General features: G+C 45.7%; 1 protein-coding gene across 1 annotated transcript in view; it reads right to left on the bottom strand.

Moving 5' to 3' along the window:
- Positions 1 to 22165, bottom strand: part of EFL1 (elongation factor like GTPase 1) — a 46921-nt gene that overhangs the window by 22023 nt on the left and 2733 nt on the right. Inside the window, exons 4-15 of the mRNA XM_056114425.1 lie at positions 21429 to 21513; positions 19610 to 19743; positions 18422 to 18559; positions 16877 to 17091; positions 16337 to 16460; positions 15200 to 15276; positions 13514 to 13650; positions 12519 to 12641; positions 11018 to 11117; positions 8628 to 8779; positions 8132 to 8298; positions 3704 to 3842 (exon numbers count right to left, since the gene is read on the bottom strand). Of these exons, the coding sequence (XP_055970400.1) occupies positions 3704 to 3842; positions 8132 to 8298; positions 8628 to 8779; positions 11018 to 11117; positions 12519 to 12641; positions 13514 to 13650; positions 15200 to 15276; positions 16337 to 16460; positions 16877 to 17091; positions 18422 to 18559; positions 19610 to 19743; positions 21429 to 21513 (1591 nt within the window). The remainder of the gene's footprint in view (positions 1 to 3703; positions 3843 to 8131; positions 8299 to 8627; positions 8780 to 11017; positions 11118 to 12518; positions 12642 to 13513; positions 13651 to 15199; positions 15277 to 16336; positions 16461 to 16876; positions 17092 to 18421; positions 18560 to 19609; positions 19744 to 21428; positions 21514 to 22165) is intronic.

The raw sequence follows: 22165 nt of genomic DNA on the forward strand, positions 1-22165 counted from the left end.
ATTCTAGTAATTCTCCGTGTTACTGGAGCTCTATCATCCCAGCTTAACCACTGCTAGTGTGTGTAGACCCAGGTGAAAGTGTGTGTCTGGGGAGGGCAAAAAACCCCAAAAAACCGGAAACAGCCCTTCCTGAATTACTGGGACTCTAAGGAACTTAAAGGCCAATTTTACTTAATTACAAGGAAATTCTGGGTAAAATGTGAGTATCTTGATCTCCCAGTATGCAAAGAGAATGCAGTGTCCAAGAGTCACCTTTGTTCCCGAGGAATGTGAAGACCTCTGTATCAGAAAACAAATACAACTCACTATGTCAATTAGAGCAAGAAGAGTTCTAAATTTTCTTCAGATGCTGAGTGCATGAATAAAATTCAGTATCTGCTTCTGATTAAAAAAAAAAAAGAACATTTCCCTAGCATGACAAATAGGAGATATGAATCAGTAGGTACCAGCAAACCTGAAACTAAAGCATGGGAGACATTTTCATTCATGTCAGGAAGGAATCAGGGTGTCCCAGCAACTGTTACTATCTATTATGTTTTTATAGGCAATAGAAAAACAGAGAAAAATAAAAAATATTAGAACAAGAACAGGCACATTCTATGGCCATATGGAAGTATGACCATAGATAAAAGTAGACATATTAACCATTAAGAAAAAAAAAAGAATAACATCATTATTATCCACTAAATGTTATTAAAAGCAGTTGAAACTACTAAAATTAAGAAAGAAGGAGAAAGGTTGCAGGCTATTTACCATTAAAACAGATTACTTCCAAGTAAAAACGCTGATAAGCATATTTAAAAAGAAATTCACTCAAAAGTGAATGTAAAGAAACACAAGGCAAAATCCTGGCATTTAACTGAAATAAAAGTTGCTGGTAAAGCTCTTGTTAAGTTTTACAAAATCAGTTAACCCGTGACTAAGGAGCCACAAGCAAGCATGGGTATATTTGCATGTGTGTGTATATGCACGTAAATGCACTTTATGCGCGCATGCGCGCGCGCACACACACACACACACACACACACACACACACACACACTTTTTTAATCCAACTCACAATGACTTCCAGTCATCCCAGCAAATTGCCACAACAAAACTACACAGAACTACAACTGGTTCAGAAAAAGCTTTGTTAACATTTAGCCTTTGCTTCTTCATGTTGTGAAAAGAACGTCATCCTTTCTCAGAACTTGCCTTGAAATTTTAAAGATTTACCCATATGGAAGAGATCTGGAAGTATAAGAAAAGGCCTGGAATCCTAATTCAAAGACTTAATTCAAGGAAAAGACTTGGAATCCTAATTCAATTTCCCCTCACATTTTAATAGAAGCCTGTAGCAAAGGTTTATTTTTAGAGATCTACTTGGGAGGAAATTGAACAAAAGGTTGTTTATTGTGTGTGAAATATGGTGAGGTCTCTCTGGTCCAATCTATACCAAATTTCCTAACATCAGGTTGAAATTAAATGATTTTCAACTTTAAATCAACTATTTCCAGGCCACATTATCTATTTCACATTTATTAGTCTTATCAAACTTATCAGCCTAAGTTCTTTAAGTGAGACCTGTATGGGTTCAAATGCAAAGGCTACATTCCTTAGGTGCCAATCAAAAAACTTAAGACTGGCTACATGCACCCAGCTTGCTCAAAATGCCATTTCTTTCCCAACTAACATTTTATCTGCACTTGATAAATCTGATTTGGTGTCATTTCTGATGAAAAACATACGGGAATCTCTTATTATCATTCACTGCCATTTCCTTATTAGTAGGAAGTACAAACTTTTCTCCAAGTTATAGAGAGGATGGAGGCCTTCCTTAATCACCATAAACATTACTGTGTCTTATTTCGTGAACTGCATCCTGCCATGGGCCTGCTATAGCATAAAGAGAAATCATGGGGCCTGAGCGACAGCACAGCAGATAGGGCATTTGCCTTGCCGACCTGGGTTCAATCCCCAGCATCCCATACGGTTCCCTGGGCACCGCCAGGAGGAATCCTGAGTGCAGAGCCACAGCAATCCCTGAGCATCACCTGGTATGACCCAAAAGAAAAAAAACCAAAACAACAGAAAGCAAAAATAAAAAGCATAAAGGGAAACCAAAGAAATAGTCTGCAATTAGCCAATTAGCCGTGTCATGTGGAAACAAGCCCCCAGACTCTCCTGCAGGAAGCTCCCTTGCCCTTAGGGGTCTACTGCTGGCTCAAGAGCTCAAGCACAGCGCTGGCTCACCAGGGGCCGGTGTTCCAAACACCATTTTCTCCACACACCACTTCCCTCCACTGAAGCGTCCAGTTAAAATAGGGACAAAATGGAGAATGAGAAACACTCAAAAGGCTGAGAACCAGGGCCGGAAAGATAGGGCAGCAGCTGATTCAGGTTCAAACCCTGGCACCTCCTGGGGTTCTCTGACCCCTGGGAAGAGTGATCCCCAGCCCCTGAGTCCACCGGGTGTAGGCCAAAAGCCCCTACCCCTTAAAAAAAAAAAAAGAATCAAAAAAGGCTAAGAACAAACATTGGGTGCCGCCCGGCTCTCTGCCAGGTCTTTCCTGATAAAGGGCTGCCTGTCACCTTAAGTTCTATCACCTATTACAGTTCAATGGCATTTTCCCAAGAATTGAAAAGAGCAATTACTAATTTCATGCCAAAACATTTTCTTAACAAAACTGGGAGAGGGAAGTAACTTTGTGAGGGAGCAGCAAAATACTTCGGCAAATTTCTTCTATGAGAGCCCACAAAATCGACCAAAACCTGTCTGGAAACATTTTATTTGCTTATATATTTCTTCGTTTTTGGCTTTTTGGGTCATACCTGGTGATGCTCAAGGCTTACTCCTAGCTCTGTACTCAGGAATTACTCCTGGAGGTGCTCAGGGCTTTTTGTGATGCCAGGGCTTTTTTTTTGCTTTTTGGGTCACACTTGGTGATGCAGACTCCTGGCTCGTGCACTCAGAAATTATTCCTGGTGGAGCTTGGGGGACCATATGGGATGCTGGGAATCAAACTCGGGTCAGCCGCATGCAAGGCAAATGCCCGACCCACTGTGCTACTGCTCCAGCCCTGGGATGCCAGGATTTGAACATGGGTTGGCCGCGTGCAAGGCAAACATATTCCCCGCTATACTACATGACCCACTGACCCAGGCACATTTATTTTAAAGACATGAAAATTAATGTATGGTCATGAAGAATACAGTTAAAGACAACTGCACCTAATTCACAGCAGGTTACTGAGTTGTGTGGTTTCTGTTGGGTGAAGACTCAGCAGCTACACCCTGTGGGACTGCCTGGCTAAGGGGGACGGGGGCTGAATGCTCAGTCTGGTGTCATGGTACAGCTTAGGCTCTGCTGTACGGGGCAAACATGCCTCCCCCTTTCCCCCAGCCGCAACCCCCCATGGTACTTATACTTGGGGGCCATCAAGGTTAGTCCTGGCAGTGCTCAGGGGGCCAGGTGGTGCCTGGGGTCAAACTAGGTGTCTCCAAATGTCAGGTGTGTGCTCCAGCTCTTGAGCCGTCTCCCTGGTGCCCCTGATCTCCACATTAACTACTCGGATGTACCAAGCTAACATCTAGGGACTCTGGGAAAATAACCAAACTTCAAAAAGACACCGGGCATTTCCTTCCAAGCTTCCGAGATGAAGTGCAGACTTTCACACTCAGTCTGCCGGGAAGCCAATCTGTCAGCACAGCAACAGCCTACCCAGCACGTTTCCTGGAGGCACCTCTTCCAGGTCCTCCAGCTCACGCCCCATCAGAAGATACAGGTTCTCCAGAGAGCAGCAGGCCATGTGGGGGACAGCAGGCAGGTCCTCGAGGGGGGTAGAAAAGCCTGATGGCACCTGGCAAAGGACAAGGGTGGACCAGTTAGGTGGCACTATATGAAGATGCTCATTAATGACCCACCAAGACATTTTTATTAGAAAGATGATGCAGTTATGTTTCATGGACATCTCAAAAATACCAACTTAGAAGGGTGTGATGTAGAAATAATATTTGAACACTGCCTATCGTGTCTCAGGGGCACCACATTTGCAAATGAACAGTGATCACCAGGGGCCCTTGCTGACATTTCTGTGAAGCACTTCAATAGCACAGCGAGTAGGGCATCTGCCTTGCACGCAGCCAACCCGGCCGACCCAAGTTCGATTCCTCTGCCCTCTCAGAGAGCCCGGCAAGCTACCAAGAGTATCTTGCCCACACAGAGAAGCCTGGCAAGCTCCCCGTGATGTATTTGATATGCCAAACACAATAACAACAAGTCTCACAATGGAGACGTTACTGGGATCGCTCGAGCAAATCGATGAACAATGGGAGGACAGTGCTACAGTGCTACACGTCACATGCCAGTTCTGGTTATCACTGTGCTATGATGCAACACTTGTCACTACTCTTCTCTCTCACCATTACCCTTCTTCTTCTTCTTTTTTTAATCTGTTTATTTTATTGAATCACTGTGAGATACAGTTACAAGCTTTCATGTTTGAATTAAAATCACACAATGATCAAACACCCATCCCTCCACCAATGCACATTCCCCACCACCACTCTCCCCAGCATACCCCCCTTTCCCGCACTCCCTCTGCTTCCATGGCAGGCAATTTCCCCATATTCTCTCTCTACTTTTGGGCATTATGGTTTGCAATACAGATACTGAGAGGTTATCATGTTCGGTCCTTTATCTAATTTCAGCACACATTTCTCACCCCGACCGATCCCTCCAACCATCATTTTCTTAGTGATCCCTTCTCTGTTATTCCAGTTGCCGTTTCCCCCTGCTCATGAGGCAGGCTTCCAAGTATGGAGCAATCTTCCTGGCCCTTGTGTCCACTGTCCTTGGGTGTCAGTCTCATGTCATATTATTTTATACTCCACAAATGAGTGCAGTCCTTGTATGTCTGTCCCTCTCTTTTTGACCCATTTCACTTAGCATGATACTCTCCATGTCTATCTACTTATAAGCAAATTTCATGACTTCATCTCTCCTAACAGCTGCATAGTATTCCACTGTGTAGATGTACCAAGGTTTCTTTAATCAGTCGTCTGTGCTCGGGCACTTGGGTTGTTTCCAGATTTTGGCTATTGTGGACAGTGCTGCAATGAACATATAGGTACCGATGTCATTTCTACTGTGCTTTTTTTGCACCCTCAGGATCTAGTCCTAGAAGTGGTACTGCGGGGTCATATGGAAGCTCAATTTCTAGTTTTTGAAGAAATGTCCATACTGTTTTCCAGAAAGGCTGGATCAGTCGGCATTGCCACCAACACTGAATGAGAATCCCTTTTTTCCCACATCCATGCCAGCACTGATTGTTTTTGTTCTTTTGAATGTGTGCCAGTCTCTGAGGTGTGAGATGATATCTCATTGTTGTTCTGATTTGCATCTCCCTGTGATTAGCAATGTGGAACATTTCCTCATGTGCCTTTTGGCCATTTGTATTTCTTTTTTGAGGAAGCTTCTGTTCATTTCTTCTCCCCATTTTTTTATGGGGTTAGAGGTTTTTTTCTTGTACAATTCTACTAGTGTCTTGTATATATATCCTGGATATTAATCCCATATCAGATGGGTATTGGGTAAATATTCTTTCCCATTTTGTGGGCTCTCTCTGTATTTTAGTCACCGTTTCTTTGAAGTGCAGAAGCTTCTTAGTTTGATGTAGTCCCATTTGTCTATTTTTGTTCCCACTTGTTTGGTAAGTGGTGTTTCATCCTTAAAGATGCTTTTAGCTTCAATGTCATGGAGGGCTCTGCCTGCATTTCCTACTTGTACATTATGGATTCATGTCTGATACTGAGGTCTTTAATCCACTTTTATTTGACTTTTGTGCCTGGCGTTAGACAGAGGTCAGAGTTCATTTTTTTGCAGGTAGCTATCCAGTTTTCCCAGCACCACTTGTTGAAGAGGCCTTCCTTGTTCTAATTCACATTTCTTGCTCCTTTGTCAAAGATTAAGTGGTTATATATTTGAGAGTCTGTGACAGAATATTCAACTCTGTTCCGTTAGTCTGCAGGTCTTTTTCTAGCCCAATACCATGCTGTTTTAATTACTACTGCTTTGTAGTACAGTTTGAAGTCGGGGAAAATGATACCACTCATCTTCTTTTTCCCCAAGGATTGCTTTAGATATTCGTGGGGGTTTATTGTTCCATATAAATTTCAGGAGTGTTTTGTCTATTTCTTTGAAAAATGTCATGGGTATCCTGATTGGGAACACATTAAATCTGTATCGTGCTTTGGGGAGTATTGCCATTTTGATAATGTTAATCATCCCTATCCATGAACAGGGGATGACACCACTACTCTTCACACTCACCCCTACTTTTATTATTCGGCATTATTTTTCACTCTTTACTCTTCATATGTACCATTACTCTTCTTATTTAAAGTCCTTCTAGTGGTATCTAATGGCCTTTCAGGCACTTAACGGGGCTGAAGCCAATGCGGGTAAGGCACAGGGCAATTAGGAGTGACCACAGGAAATAAAAAGGCCCTGATAACAATCAAACAGCTGTTCAGAGCTGCTGTTATTTATTTGGAGGGCGCACACTGCCACATCCCAGGGACTACTAAGCGACAAAAATACTCCGTGCATTTTTAATGGAACCTGACAAAAATGATCATAAGCTTTAGACAGAGGAATTCGAAATGAACAAAACACAAAGAAAAGGCAGAATTGGAACTGGAAGACTTTTGAGGTGAAGACAGAAATTGACATGGACAGTTCTAATGGGCCTTTGGGTACCCTTAAGTACGGAGTAGATAGTAAGAACTGTCAGGTCATCCAAAACAGCTTTGCAAGGCAAAGCTAAGCTACAGTGTGATACAAAGTTAAACTCCGACTAAGCCCTGGTAGACACCTACTCTGCAGGAACTGTGAGATGATAGTATACTGACTGCTTTAATTGACAACTTGGTGACAATCCGTAAAATGCAGCTGCAGAAAAATATTACAAGGATAAACACAAATTTCCACTTAGAAACTGGTTTATCTACCTCTAAATGATGTCTGAGAAATTTCTTTTTTATTTTTTAACCTTAAAGGTTTGGCTTAGATTTTCTGGTGCTTGACCACTGAAACTGGGAGTAATTTGGGCTGTCAATTCATCTTATGATCCTTGAATCATAAATGCTCAAGTTTACACACTTGCCCCTGAGAACAAAGCTCTGTTATGCAGAGGAGAGAGACTTTTGGAAAGCAAGATGCCCAGATCAGCGATTAACTCAGGAAACTTTAGAGAAAACAGTGAACTGACGCTTGATCTTTACCAATAAATGACAAGTCACTGATGATATCTAAACAGAGAAGCGAAGCTGATCCCAAACGGGTCTTCACCCCTGGCCTGACAGCTCTCCTGGTCTCTCCCCGAGGCTGCATGCTCCTGCTGTGGCTGCTGGGCCGCCTCTTACTAAATGACAACATGCCACAAGGCAGCGGACAGCTCAGCCGCCAAGTGGACTCTCATAGTGAGCTACAGAGGGTACACTGAGGGACACAGCAGTCAAGCGTGACGGCAGAGATGCCCTTTCCCACCGCCCACCCTTCACTCCGGAAGGGCAAGCTTCTTGAAGAGAATATGCTTTCTGCTGCAGGTTCCCAGTCGGGTCTAGCACGCCGATATTCAGTTTGCTTGCACATAGGCCTCTTCATCGTCCCACGCCTTAGTACTTTTTTATTCACTCTGCGTACCCCTTGACCATATCCCAGGATGTTCTGAGTCTGTACTGCGGAGGGTTTCTTTGGCTCAATCATGTTTTAGTTCCCAGCTGTTGGATTGCTTAGATACCCCGGTCCATTTCCAGCAGTCATCTGTCCCCTCTCACGGCCCAAGACCCTGGGAGACCCACCTATGTTTGGATCTCCCCATTTCCTGAAGATCTGCCCTGGATCCAGAACGACATCTCCTCTCACCGGCTCTTTCCCCTAGGGAAGGTTAGGTCCTAAAAGCTCGGTTCACATATTTGAGGTTTAGTTTCCTAAATATTCCTGAAACTGGTTTCAACTGCTTAAGGGAAAGGGAACCCGGACGAGTCCAAGCATGCTTCCTAGAGCAAGACAGACCTGCCAATGAGAGAACCACCAGCCCCAACCTGGAAAGACGGGGTACCCTAACATTTGACCCCCAGGTCTTACCCTCCGTAAAAACTCAACAGGACTGTACTTAGGTCCCAAGACAAATATTTTCTTTCCTTTTCGAGCCACACCACTGAAGACACGGGCAAAGGCAATGAAAAGCTCTGGGCTGTCTCCTTCTTGGGCCACAGCTTTGAGGGGAAGACTCTCCACCTGCGGCTCATTACCTGCCAGAAACAAGAGGAGGATGAGTGCCAGAACTCTTTCTCGAACCCAGGAGCGTCTAGAAACAAGGAGGATGATACTGAATCACATGTTTGTCCCAGTTTCGAAAAAGAAACACCAGGAAGGAAAGAATACAGGACCAGGGCTGTGATGCAGTGGGAAAGCACATGCCTGGCAAGCGGGAGACCCAGGCTTGATCTCTGGTAGCACCACCAAGAAAGAAAAAAAAAGAACACTGGCACAATGACAAATGCTACGAAGGAAGCTCAAGGATCGGAAGCTAGAGGAGTGCCCGAGTCAGCCACATTCTCTCCAGGGAAGTTGCTTCTACCTTCTGGCTCTGCTCCCCGGGGACCATCTTCAGGGCTGTTCCCATCCTGAGTGACCTCAGAGGTGGCCTGCCCCTGTGCAGCTGCTAGTTTTTCCGCATGACGCCTTCTGGCACGTTCCCGCCGCTCTGCCATTTCTTCTTGAGTGAGGGGCCTAGGAAACATCACAGTGGTGTGAGCACCTGGCACTTCGCAGGGCAGGTATGCAAGGAGCTGCAGAGGCAATGGTGCCCAAGTCCCTTCCAGGAAAGCTTCTCCAGAGTGGTACCCATCAAGCCAGTGAGCCCCCAGAAGGCGGGATCTGCAGTATTTCTGCCTGAGAGATTGACAGGAGCCCATCCCTGCAGAGAACAGCATGATGCGCGAAGCCCACAGCTATGGATGGGTGAATAAGCGTGGGTCTCCTGCTGCTCCGTGGACGGATGCAATACAGGTATGGGTCAGAGGGGAGAAAAGGTTGGAGGTGCTGCTCTAAGGGGCAACACCTACAAAGCTCAGGCTTGGTGAGTACCCATCCTCCCTCCTCTGTTCTTCTCCTTGGCATGTAACCCACTTAACATGTTCTAATTTATATGGAGAGAAAAGAAGACTGTGCTATTCCGAGCCTGGCATATTCAGTGCAACAGAGGGGAAGTGCAAGCGAACCAACCAACAAGGGAGTATTTCTCCATATTGAAAAAAAAATTGACATGAATCAATTTGGTTGACTGGTAAAACAAAAACCATACAACATACAAAGACCATCAAGAAACAGATGGGAAACAGCAGGTAATGATGATCTTCCCAAGTAGTAACTGAGAACCTGTAATAATGCACACTGGCCGTGGAAACTAAATCAGTACAACAATCTTAACAGAACAGAGCAGCATCACTAGAAATAGATTCAAATCAGGAAAAGACGAGCTGTCAAAGAAAAATGGTCACAGGTCCTGAAATTGATAGTAGAAGCATTAAGAGCATTAATCATTACCAAAGAAATGAAAGATGGATTCAAAAAGAAATTTTAAATGATACAAATACATATGGTGTTAAAAACCCAAAAGCAGGTTTCAAATCTGCACTATTTCTTAGATTCAACTATCTCTGGGCTATGTCCTTTGGGTGCCAAAGGGCTATGTAGCACCAAAATACCAACTGGGCGTAGCTTAGAGAGCTGCTTACGCAGACACTCATTTACCTGTCCACCAATGCCCACTCAGCTACTCACCTACCCGGTCATTCATTCAACCATTTCTTCTGAATATCCTCAGAATAAAAGTGAGTAAGTCATTAATAATAATGAGCAAAGTACTGAATAAAATATGGCTTTTCTCTTGAAGGATGGACAGTTTCTCTGGAAGAAATGGAATCTTCCAAAGATGGAGAGAGAACAGTGTGTCCCTGTTAGTCAAGGAATAGTGCAGGGTACAAGAAGTTCAGAAAAACCACAAAACTTAAAAACAGCCTGTGGTCAGGCTGGGCTGGATCTCTGGGACCACTAAAGTAGTCCAAGAGTACCGAACAGTCCAATGGTCCCCAAACTTCACTTTTTCACATATCTCTGCTTTGGTTACAGCTGCCTATTACATATTAAGTATTTATTTAAATGGGTGTTTTTAATATGTTGACACCAGTATGGCAATTTGTGTTGTCGCATTCAAGTGTGAGCTACCAGTGGTACACACTGGTGTCAACATGCTGCAATTTTAACTGTCATTAATATCAAAAGAAAAGCTGTGCCACTTGACACAATTGTGAAATCTACACACATGCATATTACAAGAAGTGTGGTATTAAATTAAAACTTGCTGGGGGGGGCTGGGAGGAAGTATCACGGAACTCATCACTATAAACATTTTAATCTAGGAACACACAACTCAAGGCCACGAGAATTAAGGGTTATAAAACAAGAGATGGACACTGTCCCAGCTGTCCAGAACAAAGATCATGCTGAAGGCAGAAGGGCAGGCAAAGGACTGGCAGAGCCTGAGACAGCTGGTACCAGTCAGAGGTTACTGTGGGAATGCCCAGAGAGGGCCAGGATCTAAATCTGAGGGGAAGCAGGGGATGACAAAGAGCACCCCAGAAGATGAAGAATGGGTCTATCTTCACCCCCACCCTCCCACTCTCGGACTGGCAGAGACGTCCCCGCGCTCCTAAATGCGCCCTGAAGTGGACAGGCACCCGCCCAGGAAGGGCCCGATACTCACTGAAGTCACCTATGGCTATGCCTAGTCTGCCCAGACCTCTGCGCAGCCGCAGAGCTAACGCCCTCTGCAGATGCCGTGAATTTCCATGCTGCTGCCAGGGCTGTTCACAGGGGACTCCAGGGAAAGGGGAGCAGGCACTGCTGTGTGCTCTCCTCCCCAGCCACCCCGTCTCTCCCTGCTTCTGTCTGACTCCCTCCTCTTACCTGGGTTTATTCTGAGGCAGCACTTTGGCATCGACGGCAAACATTTTGGACACAAAGATGATAACTGGATCAGTATCTTCACTTCCACATTTCAGAAAAGCTAAAGAGACAAGGAGAGAGACACCGTTTTCCCATTATTAACACTCCAGGTATGTCAGTGAAACAGTAAGACAGATGCTAACGTGGCATCTTCCAGATACAGGCGCAGCACAGTTTTTCACAACTCCTTAGAAAGGGTGAAGGCTATTACAAAAAATACCGCAGAGTTGGAGTGAGCAGAGTGGGCAGAAGTGAGGAAAGAAAAGCAAAATGGACGAGGGAGGAAAGCCGAAGAGTGGCCTGGAACTGGAGAAAGAAGGGAAGCAAGTCTCTGCCATCAGCCCTACAAGACACCGGAGTCTCCACCATCAACCCTGCCAGATAACGTGGGAGCTTCTGCCATCAGTCCCGTTGTCAGTTCAGCCAGACAGTCCCTCCAGTTGGGGGAAGAAGGAAGAGGGGATGAAGATGAATATCACCACAGCCTTCGAGCCAGCAAGACCACTCGCTAACAAAAGACAGAGAGCAGTAAAGCAGCAGCTTTCCCAAGGCCTGACAACACGGGTTAGAAAATAAAATGGGCCTTTCCCCCTCTGGAAAAGGCCCTGTTCTCTCTTGAACATGGAGCGCTCTCTGTCTTTCCCCTCGTGTTTCTCTAAGTAAAAGTCTCTAAACAAAACTATTTGACTTCACTTACAAAGTGAAAGCTGACAAATGTTTTACCATGACAGCAATAGAAAACGACGAATTCTAAGACTGAGCACTCTCAGGATGCCCGTTTTTCCAAGTTTGTAAATCTCTGCGCAACTCCGTAACTTCCTGACATTTTTCTTAGCTTACAAAGGAGATCTAAGTAAGTGCAGGAGGTTCCACCACCCCTCAAATTTACCCACATCAAAATAATCTGTATATAAAGAATCCACCAATAAAAGCTAGACAAGAAGAGATGGTGACTAAGCAGTTAGGGAGAAAAGCAGGAAGCAGAAGGGTTGGAGTGTCCAGAAGAGAGTGACCTCCGGGGCAGGGTGCCCCTGACTGTATATGGGATCAATTCACAAAGGGCCGAGCAGAGTGGCAGAGTGGAGTTGAGGGAAGGTTCCAAACTCAACAGAAAGGGGAGCAAGGACGAGATAATAAACGGAGGAAGTCCTCCAAGTCTTAAGTGAGAAGGAGTGCTCCCGTTATGAGGAAACCCTGTCCAAGGTCCCACGGGACTCAGTGTTGAAACAAGACCAGGGCAGCAGGAGGGCGCTTTGCGTTTCTGTGCTACCTTCCCACTGGAGGAGAAAAGTACTGCAGGAAGTGTGGATGGGCTGGAGAGAGCAGCAAACAGCCGAGCACAGGTTCTGTACGAGGGAGGCCTGGCTTTGCTGAAGTACCCCAAAACAGGACAAATGACAAAGGAACAAGGAACCAAAGGCATGTGAGAAATGCCATTCAGCACACTGGGGTCTGTGCTCACCTGCTCTCAGTGCCTGGGTTTCCGGGGGCAGCGAGTCGAAGGTTTGGGAGCCCGTGCACATCAGTTTCTCCACTCGCTCAGCTGTGATCTCAAGGGGACTGGGGAGCTTCTGGCACACCATCGCTGTAGCATGCTGTTAAGGACTCAGAGCGTGGGACACTCTCCACCAAGGCACTACTGCTAAGGATATCATGTCTGTCTAGGCAGGAAATGCTGAACCATCAGGCAAACCTGCTTCTTACCTCACATCAAAAATGCAGAAAAAAATGTCAAGATATCGATGGGCCATTCAAAGCCCAGAAGACCCTCCTGCGGTTACTCTGACTGGAAGAGGACAACAGAGTTTAGTCACTCTGCTACCTGTGAACCTCAACATTGCTCCGAGTTTCTGCCCACGTTATCCGTTATGAAGACAGTAAAAGTCACTAGCTACGATACAAGGTCCCCAAGGAGAGACCCTGCATTGCTGATGGGGCATGTGGCCACCACAGCTCTTCTGGGTCACCCCACCCTAGCTGCTCCCAAGGGCCTGCTTGGCATAGAGAGATCACTGGAAAGCAGCCAGTTCAAATTTGTCCACTAAATGACTTCGTAAAATCATTCACACTCAGATCCTTTGCAAAGCATTCAAGAAACAGAAAACAGCAACAGTTTAAAGAACAAATGGCATGAAACCAGTGGTCTAACAAACACCTGTACTATTTCTATTTTCACAGTCTATTAAAGAAAAATGGAAAGAAGGGACTTTTAAAGAAAATAGTCATTCTGGTCACTATTCATAGAATAAAAAAACAAACAAACAAAAAACATTTTAGTAAGTTTTACCCTGTCATTTGTAAAGAATAAATTGGTTTCTTGGGAGAATGCTAGTGACCCCAGAAGACTCACTTTGGTTTACAATATGTTCTTTCCGCAGGCTTCTTAGAGACCTATAACACAGGTAGGTATCGTTTGGTGAAAGCTCTGATCCCCTACAAGCCTTTCTGAAAGGATACCCAGCACAGCCTGGGAGACAGGCAGCCACTGGCTGCAAATGGCATTGATCTGTACTCGAGGGTCTGAATGGCGAGCCTCCCGAGCTCCCATTTTCAATCCTAGGGAAGTTACAATTTTATCTATCTTCTCTTTGTCTCTGTAAGTAAACAAGGTCACAAAGTCACAAAGCTGTGAACCAGGAAGAAGGAAGTCAATATCATTTAACACATTTATTCCTAACATATAGCCCCCTCTTCTTTGTCCTATGAAATATTTCCCTCCTCTTTCCTGGCGCCGTGTAATCCCATCAATGGCCAAGACCCAGAGACTATAAAACCCAGCTCCAGGAAGCGCGCAGCCACATTCGCGGCTGCGCGACATCTTATTATCTCATTCTTACTTTGGACAAACTGGCAGGCAACCGAATGTAACCTGCCCACATGGCAGAGTCTGGCAAACTCCCCGTGGCGTACCCTATATGCCAAATACCAGTAACAATGATGGGTCTCATTTTCCTCACCTTGAAAGAGCCTTAAATATGGCACTTTTTAAAAAATTCTCAGGGCTAGGATGAAGGAGACGTTACTGGGGCCTGCTCGAGGCAATCAATGAACAACAGGATGGTCGTGATCGTGATCATGATTCCTAACATAAGACTTTTTCCGTAGAAAATCTAAATCTGGGGCTCTTCCACACTTAAGGATAGTCCAGTTTCTACTCTACACCTTCAAACTGATGCTGCTTCTTTCTGCCTTGTACCCCATATGGCCCCCAAGCCCCACCACAAGTGATTCCTGAGAGCAGAGCCAGAAGTAAGCTCTGAGCAATGCAGAGTATGGCCCCAAACACCAAACACCCAGAACAAACAAAAAGCAAACAAAACAAAACAAAACAAAACAAATCCAACTGTCTCTTTCCTAGAGGTTTCCCCTGAGGAACTATCCCTTACAGTTGAACAGCAAGGCAGGGTTACAAATGCTTTTAGAAGTCATCACTCCACCCAAGGAGAGCCTGAAGCAGTACAGTCACGGACACAAACTATGCCTTCTACTTAATCAGACAGTTCCTTCCAGTAACCCTCAGGAAAGATCGCAGGGTCCAGTGTGCTTCCTACCACAGTTCTTTCTTATTTTTCGAGGGGGGGAGGGGGGAAGGGGGGCGGGGGAGTGGGTGGTGGTAGAGCACACCTGGCGATGCTCAGGGGGACCACATGGGATGTCGGGGATCAGCCACATGCAAGGCAAATACCCTGCTCATTGTATTACTTCTCCAGCTCCACGATTCTTTTTTAGTTTTTGGGCCACACATGCTTGTGTTCAGGGTTTACTCCTGACTCTGTGCTCAGGGATCATGACTGTGCCAGAGTACCACATTGCTGTGCCGAGAATCAAACCAGGGATGACCAAATGCAAGGCAAGCAGCACCTACCCCGTCCTCTCTCTCTGGCTCACAATTCCTCTAACTGGAAAAGCCCACTGATGGTCTCTGCCCTCCTCTCGGCATGCCATCCCTCACTGCGTGCCCCAGTGCAGCTCTGCCCTCTTTCCCCTGGCACTGAGGCACATGTGCTCCTCCAGTGGTCTCGGACCTGCAGTCAGCTCACTGCACAGTGCCCCATCTTTGCTCACTGTATTTAAACGGGCTTCTCAGCCAACAGAGGGAGGCACACTGATGCCCAGAGATGAGCAACTGCCCAACAGTCTTACTTTTTCAAGACAGCCTCATACAAACTCCATATATTTTCCAGGATCAACTGCACAAACAAAGGTTTCTTTCCTTTTGCCTGCAAAAAAAAGAATACACGTGCCTAAGTTTCTGAATCCTTAATATGGACCTTATCCATTCACTCATGCTATTTTAGCATCACTGTCTCATTCTACTCAAAACTCTATTAGCCAGTCAAGCTGCAGAAGCATAAATGCTCTGAAGAAAGTACTCAGCAGCCATTAACTTGCTGTCAACAGAACCCACGGTGCCCTGCTGTGGGAACCACAGATGGCACTGACAGACACCATGGGGGTTTCCCCACCATCACCCCACTGCCACCCTCTCAGGCCACCCACTGAATGTGCAGGTCTTGGTCCAAAGCCTTCCTTCTGGAGAACCACTGAGAACCAATTTCAAAGAAAAGGATATATTTTTATAGAGTCCCATTTCTCTACCAAACCAAGCCATGGTAAAGAGTAAGGGAAGTGCCCCAGGATGACACTCCATCTCTAGCTCTGATAGTGGAGTACAAGCTGAAGCCCTAACTGGCACTAAGTAACAGGAATTTAAGCGATTGCTCTGAATATCTCAGTCATTTAAACTCCCGGAGACATAAAAATTAATATACGAACATGCCTGTTAGAATTTTACTCAAAGCGGCAAGACACTGAAAAAACAGAAGGAAACCATATGCCAGTTTGTGTAGAACGATGTTCTAAAGCTGGGCGGGGAGGGAGCAGACTCTGCATGAGGCCGACAACCAGTTGATCCCCCAAGCCCTGCCAGGAGTGATCCCTGAGCACAGAGCCAGGAGTTAAGCCTTGAACAGTGCCAGGTGTAGCGCCAAAACCAATGTGTATGAACGTCTATAGTAGGCAAACAAATGATAATGGAAGCAATGGATTTAAGCTTTCTGTTTCTCTCACAGGATGAAAATAACGGCTGTTCACTATAACTTAAAGCCAAAAATTTTTTAAGCAATCCTAAGCATTACTCACAAGTTCTAATGAAAAACAGACAGTCAAAGTCCCTCCTGAGGTGACCCACGTGAACGAAACCAACTTAAAACCCTAAAGATGCTATGGTTTTCACAGAGTGAGAGTGCGACCACAAAAGAATGGACATAAGCCCATTACCTGATCCACCTTCATGATCTTCTTGGCCTTCATATTTATATAATAATCTCCCCACAAGGTTTTCAAGAGAACTTCCTTTTTGATGCCAATTTTTTTACTGTAGATTTCTGCAAAGTGCTCGATTCTGAAAGAGAAGCAAGCGTTCAGCTGTGACTACAAAGGAAAGGAAAGTGGCCATGCAGGAGAGGCAGGCAGGGCAATGCTGACACCCTGCTGTGACAATGAGCTAGTTTTACCACATGTCACCACTGGGGAAATACTGACTAGTAAAGGGTACAAGATAACTTTTTCTCTCTCACACAAGACTCTATGATGATTTGAAAATAAAAAGCTCAGCAAAGGAGCTGGAGCAACAGTACAGCAGGTAGGGTGTTTGCCTTGTACACAGCTCCTCCCAATTTGCACCCCAGCACCCCATATGGTCTTCCAAGCCTGTCAGGAGTGATCCCAGAGCACTGCTGAGTGTAGCCACCAAACAAAAACAAGTAACAACAAAAAATACACTCATATACATCATCAACTGGCTTCCAGTGGGCTTACCCAAAGCCCCATCCATCTATGGCGCTGGCAAACACCACATTGCCCTGATCGGGAGAGAAGTAGAGGTGCGAGTCATCCGTGTCCTCCAAGCCACTGCTCCAGTCGTACACCTGCTCTCCTTGCTCCGAGTGTGCGTTCACTTGCGACTCAGTCTCTCTCTCTGCTCTTTCTTCTAGGACTTTAGAAGTAAAAAGAGTTCCTGTGAGTGCATTTATCTAGGAGAGACGTGAAACGGCAGAGTCAGTCCTTCTGAAGCTTTGCTTGGTTATGCTGGGGGACATGCCTCACCCTGATTAAGGCCGCCAGCAGTGGAGGTGATGTCTATTCTAGATGACTGAGTTCCATGTCAGAAGCCATGCCATGCCATCCCCGCCCCGCTCGCCCCCTTCAGTGGAACTGCGAGGCCTTTCACACAGAGTTCCCGTGGCTTTCGTTAGTTTATGCAAACACAAATGCATCACATCTTCAGCTTGTTTCTCAAACCAGGTCTGGTGCCACCAGGGACTCGTGACTTCCACCTGCACTACAATCTGACTCTGAAACCTCACTCAACCTCCTGTCCATTTCTCCCATCAGTTGTTTCAAACATTTACTTCTCTTCAGATGTACTTCTCCACCTCTACCCTCAACTCTTTCTACTCCCAATAAATGATCTGAATTTTCACTTCAAAGAGATACAAAATCAACTATACAGAAGGCCTGTCAATGCCTCACACTACAAGCAATAAGTCCATTCCTATGGACAAATACTGCTGGTCTTCTCTGTGTGGCACGGCAGATGTATGGTGCCATCACTTCCCAGCCTATCCTGGCAGGGAATGAGGCCATGGAGGCCGCTTGTCACTGTTCTGTCATTATCACTTCCTCTCTTCAGAAAATAAATAATTTCAAGTTGGTGCACCCTTGACTCTCCAATCTTGCTCAGAACTTCTTATTGTTCTCCAACTATTTCTGTAACTGTTGGTCTCCAACTACATGTTGTACTCTGCAAATTATGATCTTTTAGCTTTATATTCTCAGTGGACACCCAGAGTTCACTGGTTTGACATATATCTATGCAAGTGTTTGCTGAATAAACAAATGCATACTTAGGTAAAATTTTTTGCAGACATAGTACCCCAGATCACTTCGCTTTGGAATTACTTAACAACACACTCAGCCAGGGCCAGAGCAGTAGTATAGCAGGTAAGGTGTTTGCCTTGCAAGCATCTGAGCTGGGTTTGATCCCCAGTAGCCCACACACCGCCAGGAGTAACCCCTGAGCATCACCAGTCGTGACCCAAAATGCCAAAAACCACACAAACAAAATACTACATGCTAGCCAGAGATCATGAGACCGACTGTCGCAGCTCATTGTCCAGGCTGCTCAAAGGCTCCTGCCCTGCCCACTTCCATGGCAGCAGGAAAACTGCCGCATGCCAGAATCCCATGTGGAAAAGGCTAAGAGAACTTAATGTAGTATTGTCTCACTCTACTCTACACAGGAACTGCCACACCACTGTTCTCTGGGCTTATTTGAGAAATACTGAAGAGACTTTAAAATACCTGTTCTAGAATATTCTTGAGGTGAGAATAGGCCTCCTGTGGGGTGAACTTCAGTTCTACTATCAAGCGATCTATCTTATTAATCACTAAGACCGGACGGATGTTTTCAAGCCAGGCTTGTCGCAGAACTGCCTGTGTCTGATTAAAACAAAAGGAAAATTATAAGACATAATTTTAAACAGTGTCACAGAATTTTGGAATAATAAACTCATTTCTGTAATCAGGCTTATCTCTATACATCAGAGATAGGAGTTCAAGAGGCACTCATAGGACACAGAACTACATATAAGAAACTGCCTTGCATGGTATTTGAAGTCATGAAATTTGTATATAGGTGGATCAAAATGGAAAGTGTCATGTTAGGTGAAATGAGTCAGAAAGAGAGGGTCGTGCATAGAAAGACTGCACTCATTTGTGGAATATAAAGCAACAGAATGGGAGACTAACACTCAAGAACAGTAGAGATAAGTACCAAGAGCTGTAGGATTACTCCACAGCTTAGAAGCCCGCCTCTCATGCTGGGGGAAAAGGCAACTGAGACAGAGAAGGGACCATCAAGTAAGGGGAGCTAGGAGGGCCCGCTCAGGATGGGAGATGTGGAATGAAAGTAGACTACAGACCAAACATGATGGCCACTTAATACCTCTACTGCAAATCACAACACCCAAAAGGAGAGAGAGAACAAAAGGGAATGCCCTGCCACAGAGGCGGGGATGGGGTGGAGGGGACGGGACAGGGTGGTGGGAGGGATGCTGGGACCATTGGTGGTGGGAAATGGGCACTGGTGGAGGGATGGGTACTCGACCATTGTATGACTGAAACACAAACACGGAAGTCTGTAAGTCTGTAACTGTACCCCATGGTGATCCACAAATAAAAAATTAAGGAAAAAAAAAAAAGAAACTGCCTTAGCTTCTATTTCCAAAGGGCAGTTCTTTCTCTCTCTCCCTCTCTTTCCACACCATCACCACCAACAGGTCAAAACCAGAATATTCTCCCAGAAGCATCTCTCCCTTCCCCATCTTCTGGGCCACTTTCATGATCACCCTGGATGTGAAATGTAAAACCAACTTTCTGATTCCAGTGCAATGCCTGAAGTGGCACAGTCAGTTGATTTCAATAGCTGGTCCCTCCCTTCCCCCCAACCCCCAGCCCATCAGATGGACAGTTTCCCTTTCTGCCTACTACCTGTGGACAGACTCCTTCCACAGCATCTACCACGATGATGCAGCCATCACAAATGCGCACGGCAGTAGATACTTCTGAGGAGAAATCCACGTGTCCTGGGGAGTCTATCAAATTAATCAGGTATTCCTCATTGCCTGGAAAGCAAGTTTAAGATATGGTCTCAATGGTGCAGTGACACGCCACCTTTCTTGCTTGAGAACACCTCAGAGAAATGCCTGCATAAGCTAAAGAACTACGAAACTCAGTGCATAGCCACCACTGACTTAGGTATTTACACTGCAGGAAACAAAGAAGAGAAACTGAGGTGTATAATGACCTCGGGAAAAGGAGTGGTGATTGGTGTGTTGCTGCGCTAAGCGGGTGTGTGGGGGGGACGACAGAGGGTGGGTATACTGACTTGTCGGATAGCACTGGGTTGTCCTTACTCCTCCCTCAGTGAGCTTACGGTTTATTGAGCTACTCCCACAACACCGCCCTTGAGGCACACCCAGTTCCACCAGCACTGATAATCCTGGGCTGGAAGGATAGTAGAGCGGGTAGGGCATTTGCCTTGCAAGCGCAGACCTGGGTTCGATTCCTCCCTCCCTCTTGGAGAGCCCGGTAAGCTACGGAAAGTATCCTGCCCACACGGCAGAGCCTGGCAAGCTCCCTGAGGCATAATTGATATGCCAAAAACATATTTGACATGCAACAAGTCTCAAATGGAAACGTTACTGGTGCCCGCTCGAGCAAATCGATGAACAACAGGACAGTGCTATAGTGCTACTGATAATCCTGTATTGCTTTCCTCTTTCCTTTATGTCAACTGCATGATTTAGCAATGTCCTTTTTGTATAGACACAGGAAGACAGCTGATGCTATGCTTTTGACTGCAAATAATATTTACTCCTGGACATCCATCCATATTTACTTGACTTAAGCCTCAGTTGCCCTTCCTTCTAGCACTCCAAAAGCAGGATCCGATGAAGGGACTGGATGGACCTAGGGCAAGCTGTAAGCTATCCAGGCACTGAAAGGGAACAAGCTAAGCACCATTAAGTATAATAAGTTAAGAGCATGAACATGGAAAAAACTCTGTCATGATCCAGAAAGAAGTAACTGAATAAGGACCCTATTGGGGTTAGGAAAAACTAACCTGGCCTGAGGACTGTGGTCTGGGATATATAGCGAGATGTCCCCAGGAAGAGTCAAACTTTAAGCTTAATATATCTCTTACTATGTTCATACAAAATGACTAGAAATATTACAAGAAGTAAATTCACTATGATTGTTTAATGGATTACTAGCTGAGGAAAGGAGAAAGCAATACACCCTAGGTGGAATCCAGCCCTTGGGCGGATCTCCTAGCAATCTAGAGTGCTGAACCCTCAGATGAGACTTTGTCCTTGAGTTAATCTCCTAGAATTTACTGAAGGAGTGGCTTTACTTCTGTTATTGTTATTATGACAATGTTCAAGCCCACCTATGTGTATCCCCACCATTCACGATTTCTATATAACTACGCTACAAGGGGAGAGTGGAGACTACGATGAAGATAAGGACTAGAACATGAGAACTAGGATGATGGAACTATGATGATTGGGACTACAACTAAAACTATGACGAAGATTGTGCTGTAAGGGGAGAGATCAGACTGTGCCGGGGAGGAGAGAGAAATAAACTGACTACTGACCAGCCTGGGGCCCAGGCCCTGTTTCTCCGTTCCCCTGGTCCTTCGTCCGTCTGTCGCCAGTGGCTGGCCAGGGGAATGGTTCTCGGCCACCAAATGCTCGAGTCCCGTGTGCCCATGCGCTTTCTCTGGAAACTCACACTGACTGACCTGCTGCGTAATGCAGGGAGATGGCGCTGGCTTTCATGGTGATGCCTCGGATCTGCTCATCTTCTCTGCTGTCCATGTACCGCAACTGGGAAGGCAAGAGGTGCACCCCAGACCCATGAATTGCAGTGACACAGAAGCAACCTGATCTCACAAAAGCAGATCTAAGAAGCCTCTCCAGTTAAAGGGGAAGGGAGACAATACAGCGTGAAAGGTGCTTGTCTCGCATACGGCTGACCCTGGCACCACATATGCCCCCCCTAGATGGCCCCAGGAGTGATCCCTGAGCACAACTGGGTGTGACACCAAAACAAAACAAAACAAAAATCAAGGGGAAAGTGGAGAAGGTTCTGTAGGTGGCAGGGAGAGGTCACCCCTTTCAGGAGCACACACACATACCCTCAAGTCTGAACAGAAGTTCCAATTTATCATATTTGATTTTTGTTTTTGGGCCACACCCAGATGTGCTCAGGGCTTAGTCCTGGCTCTGTGCTCTGGGAGTACTCCTGGCAGTACTCAGGGGAAGAGATGGGGTGCCAGGGACTAAACTCAGATCAATCAAGCTCTCCTTAAACCACCTAATTCATCCACCAGTGAGAACCCTCCCTCTCCGTGAAAACTTCCACTATCCTGCTGTTATCACCTGAGTTGTAACAAAGACTCCTCTTTGCATTTAGAAAATAATATGTATGAGCCTGAGAGATAGAACAGTGACTAGGTGTTTGCCTTGCACACGGCTA

Source organism: Sorex fumeus, unplaced genomic scaffold (genome assembly GCF_029834395.1).
Source record: "Sorex fumeus unplaced genomic scaffold, SorFum_2.1 ptg000024l, whole genome shotgun sequence".
NCBI lineage: Eukaryota > Metazoa > Chordata > Mammalia > Eulipotyphla > Soricidae > Sorex > Sorex fumeus.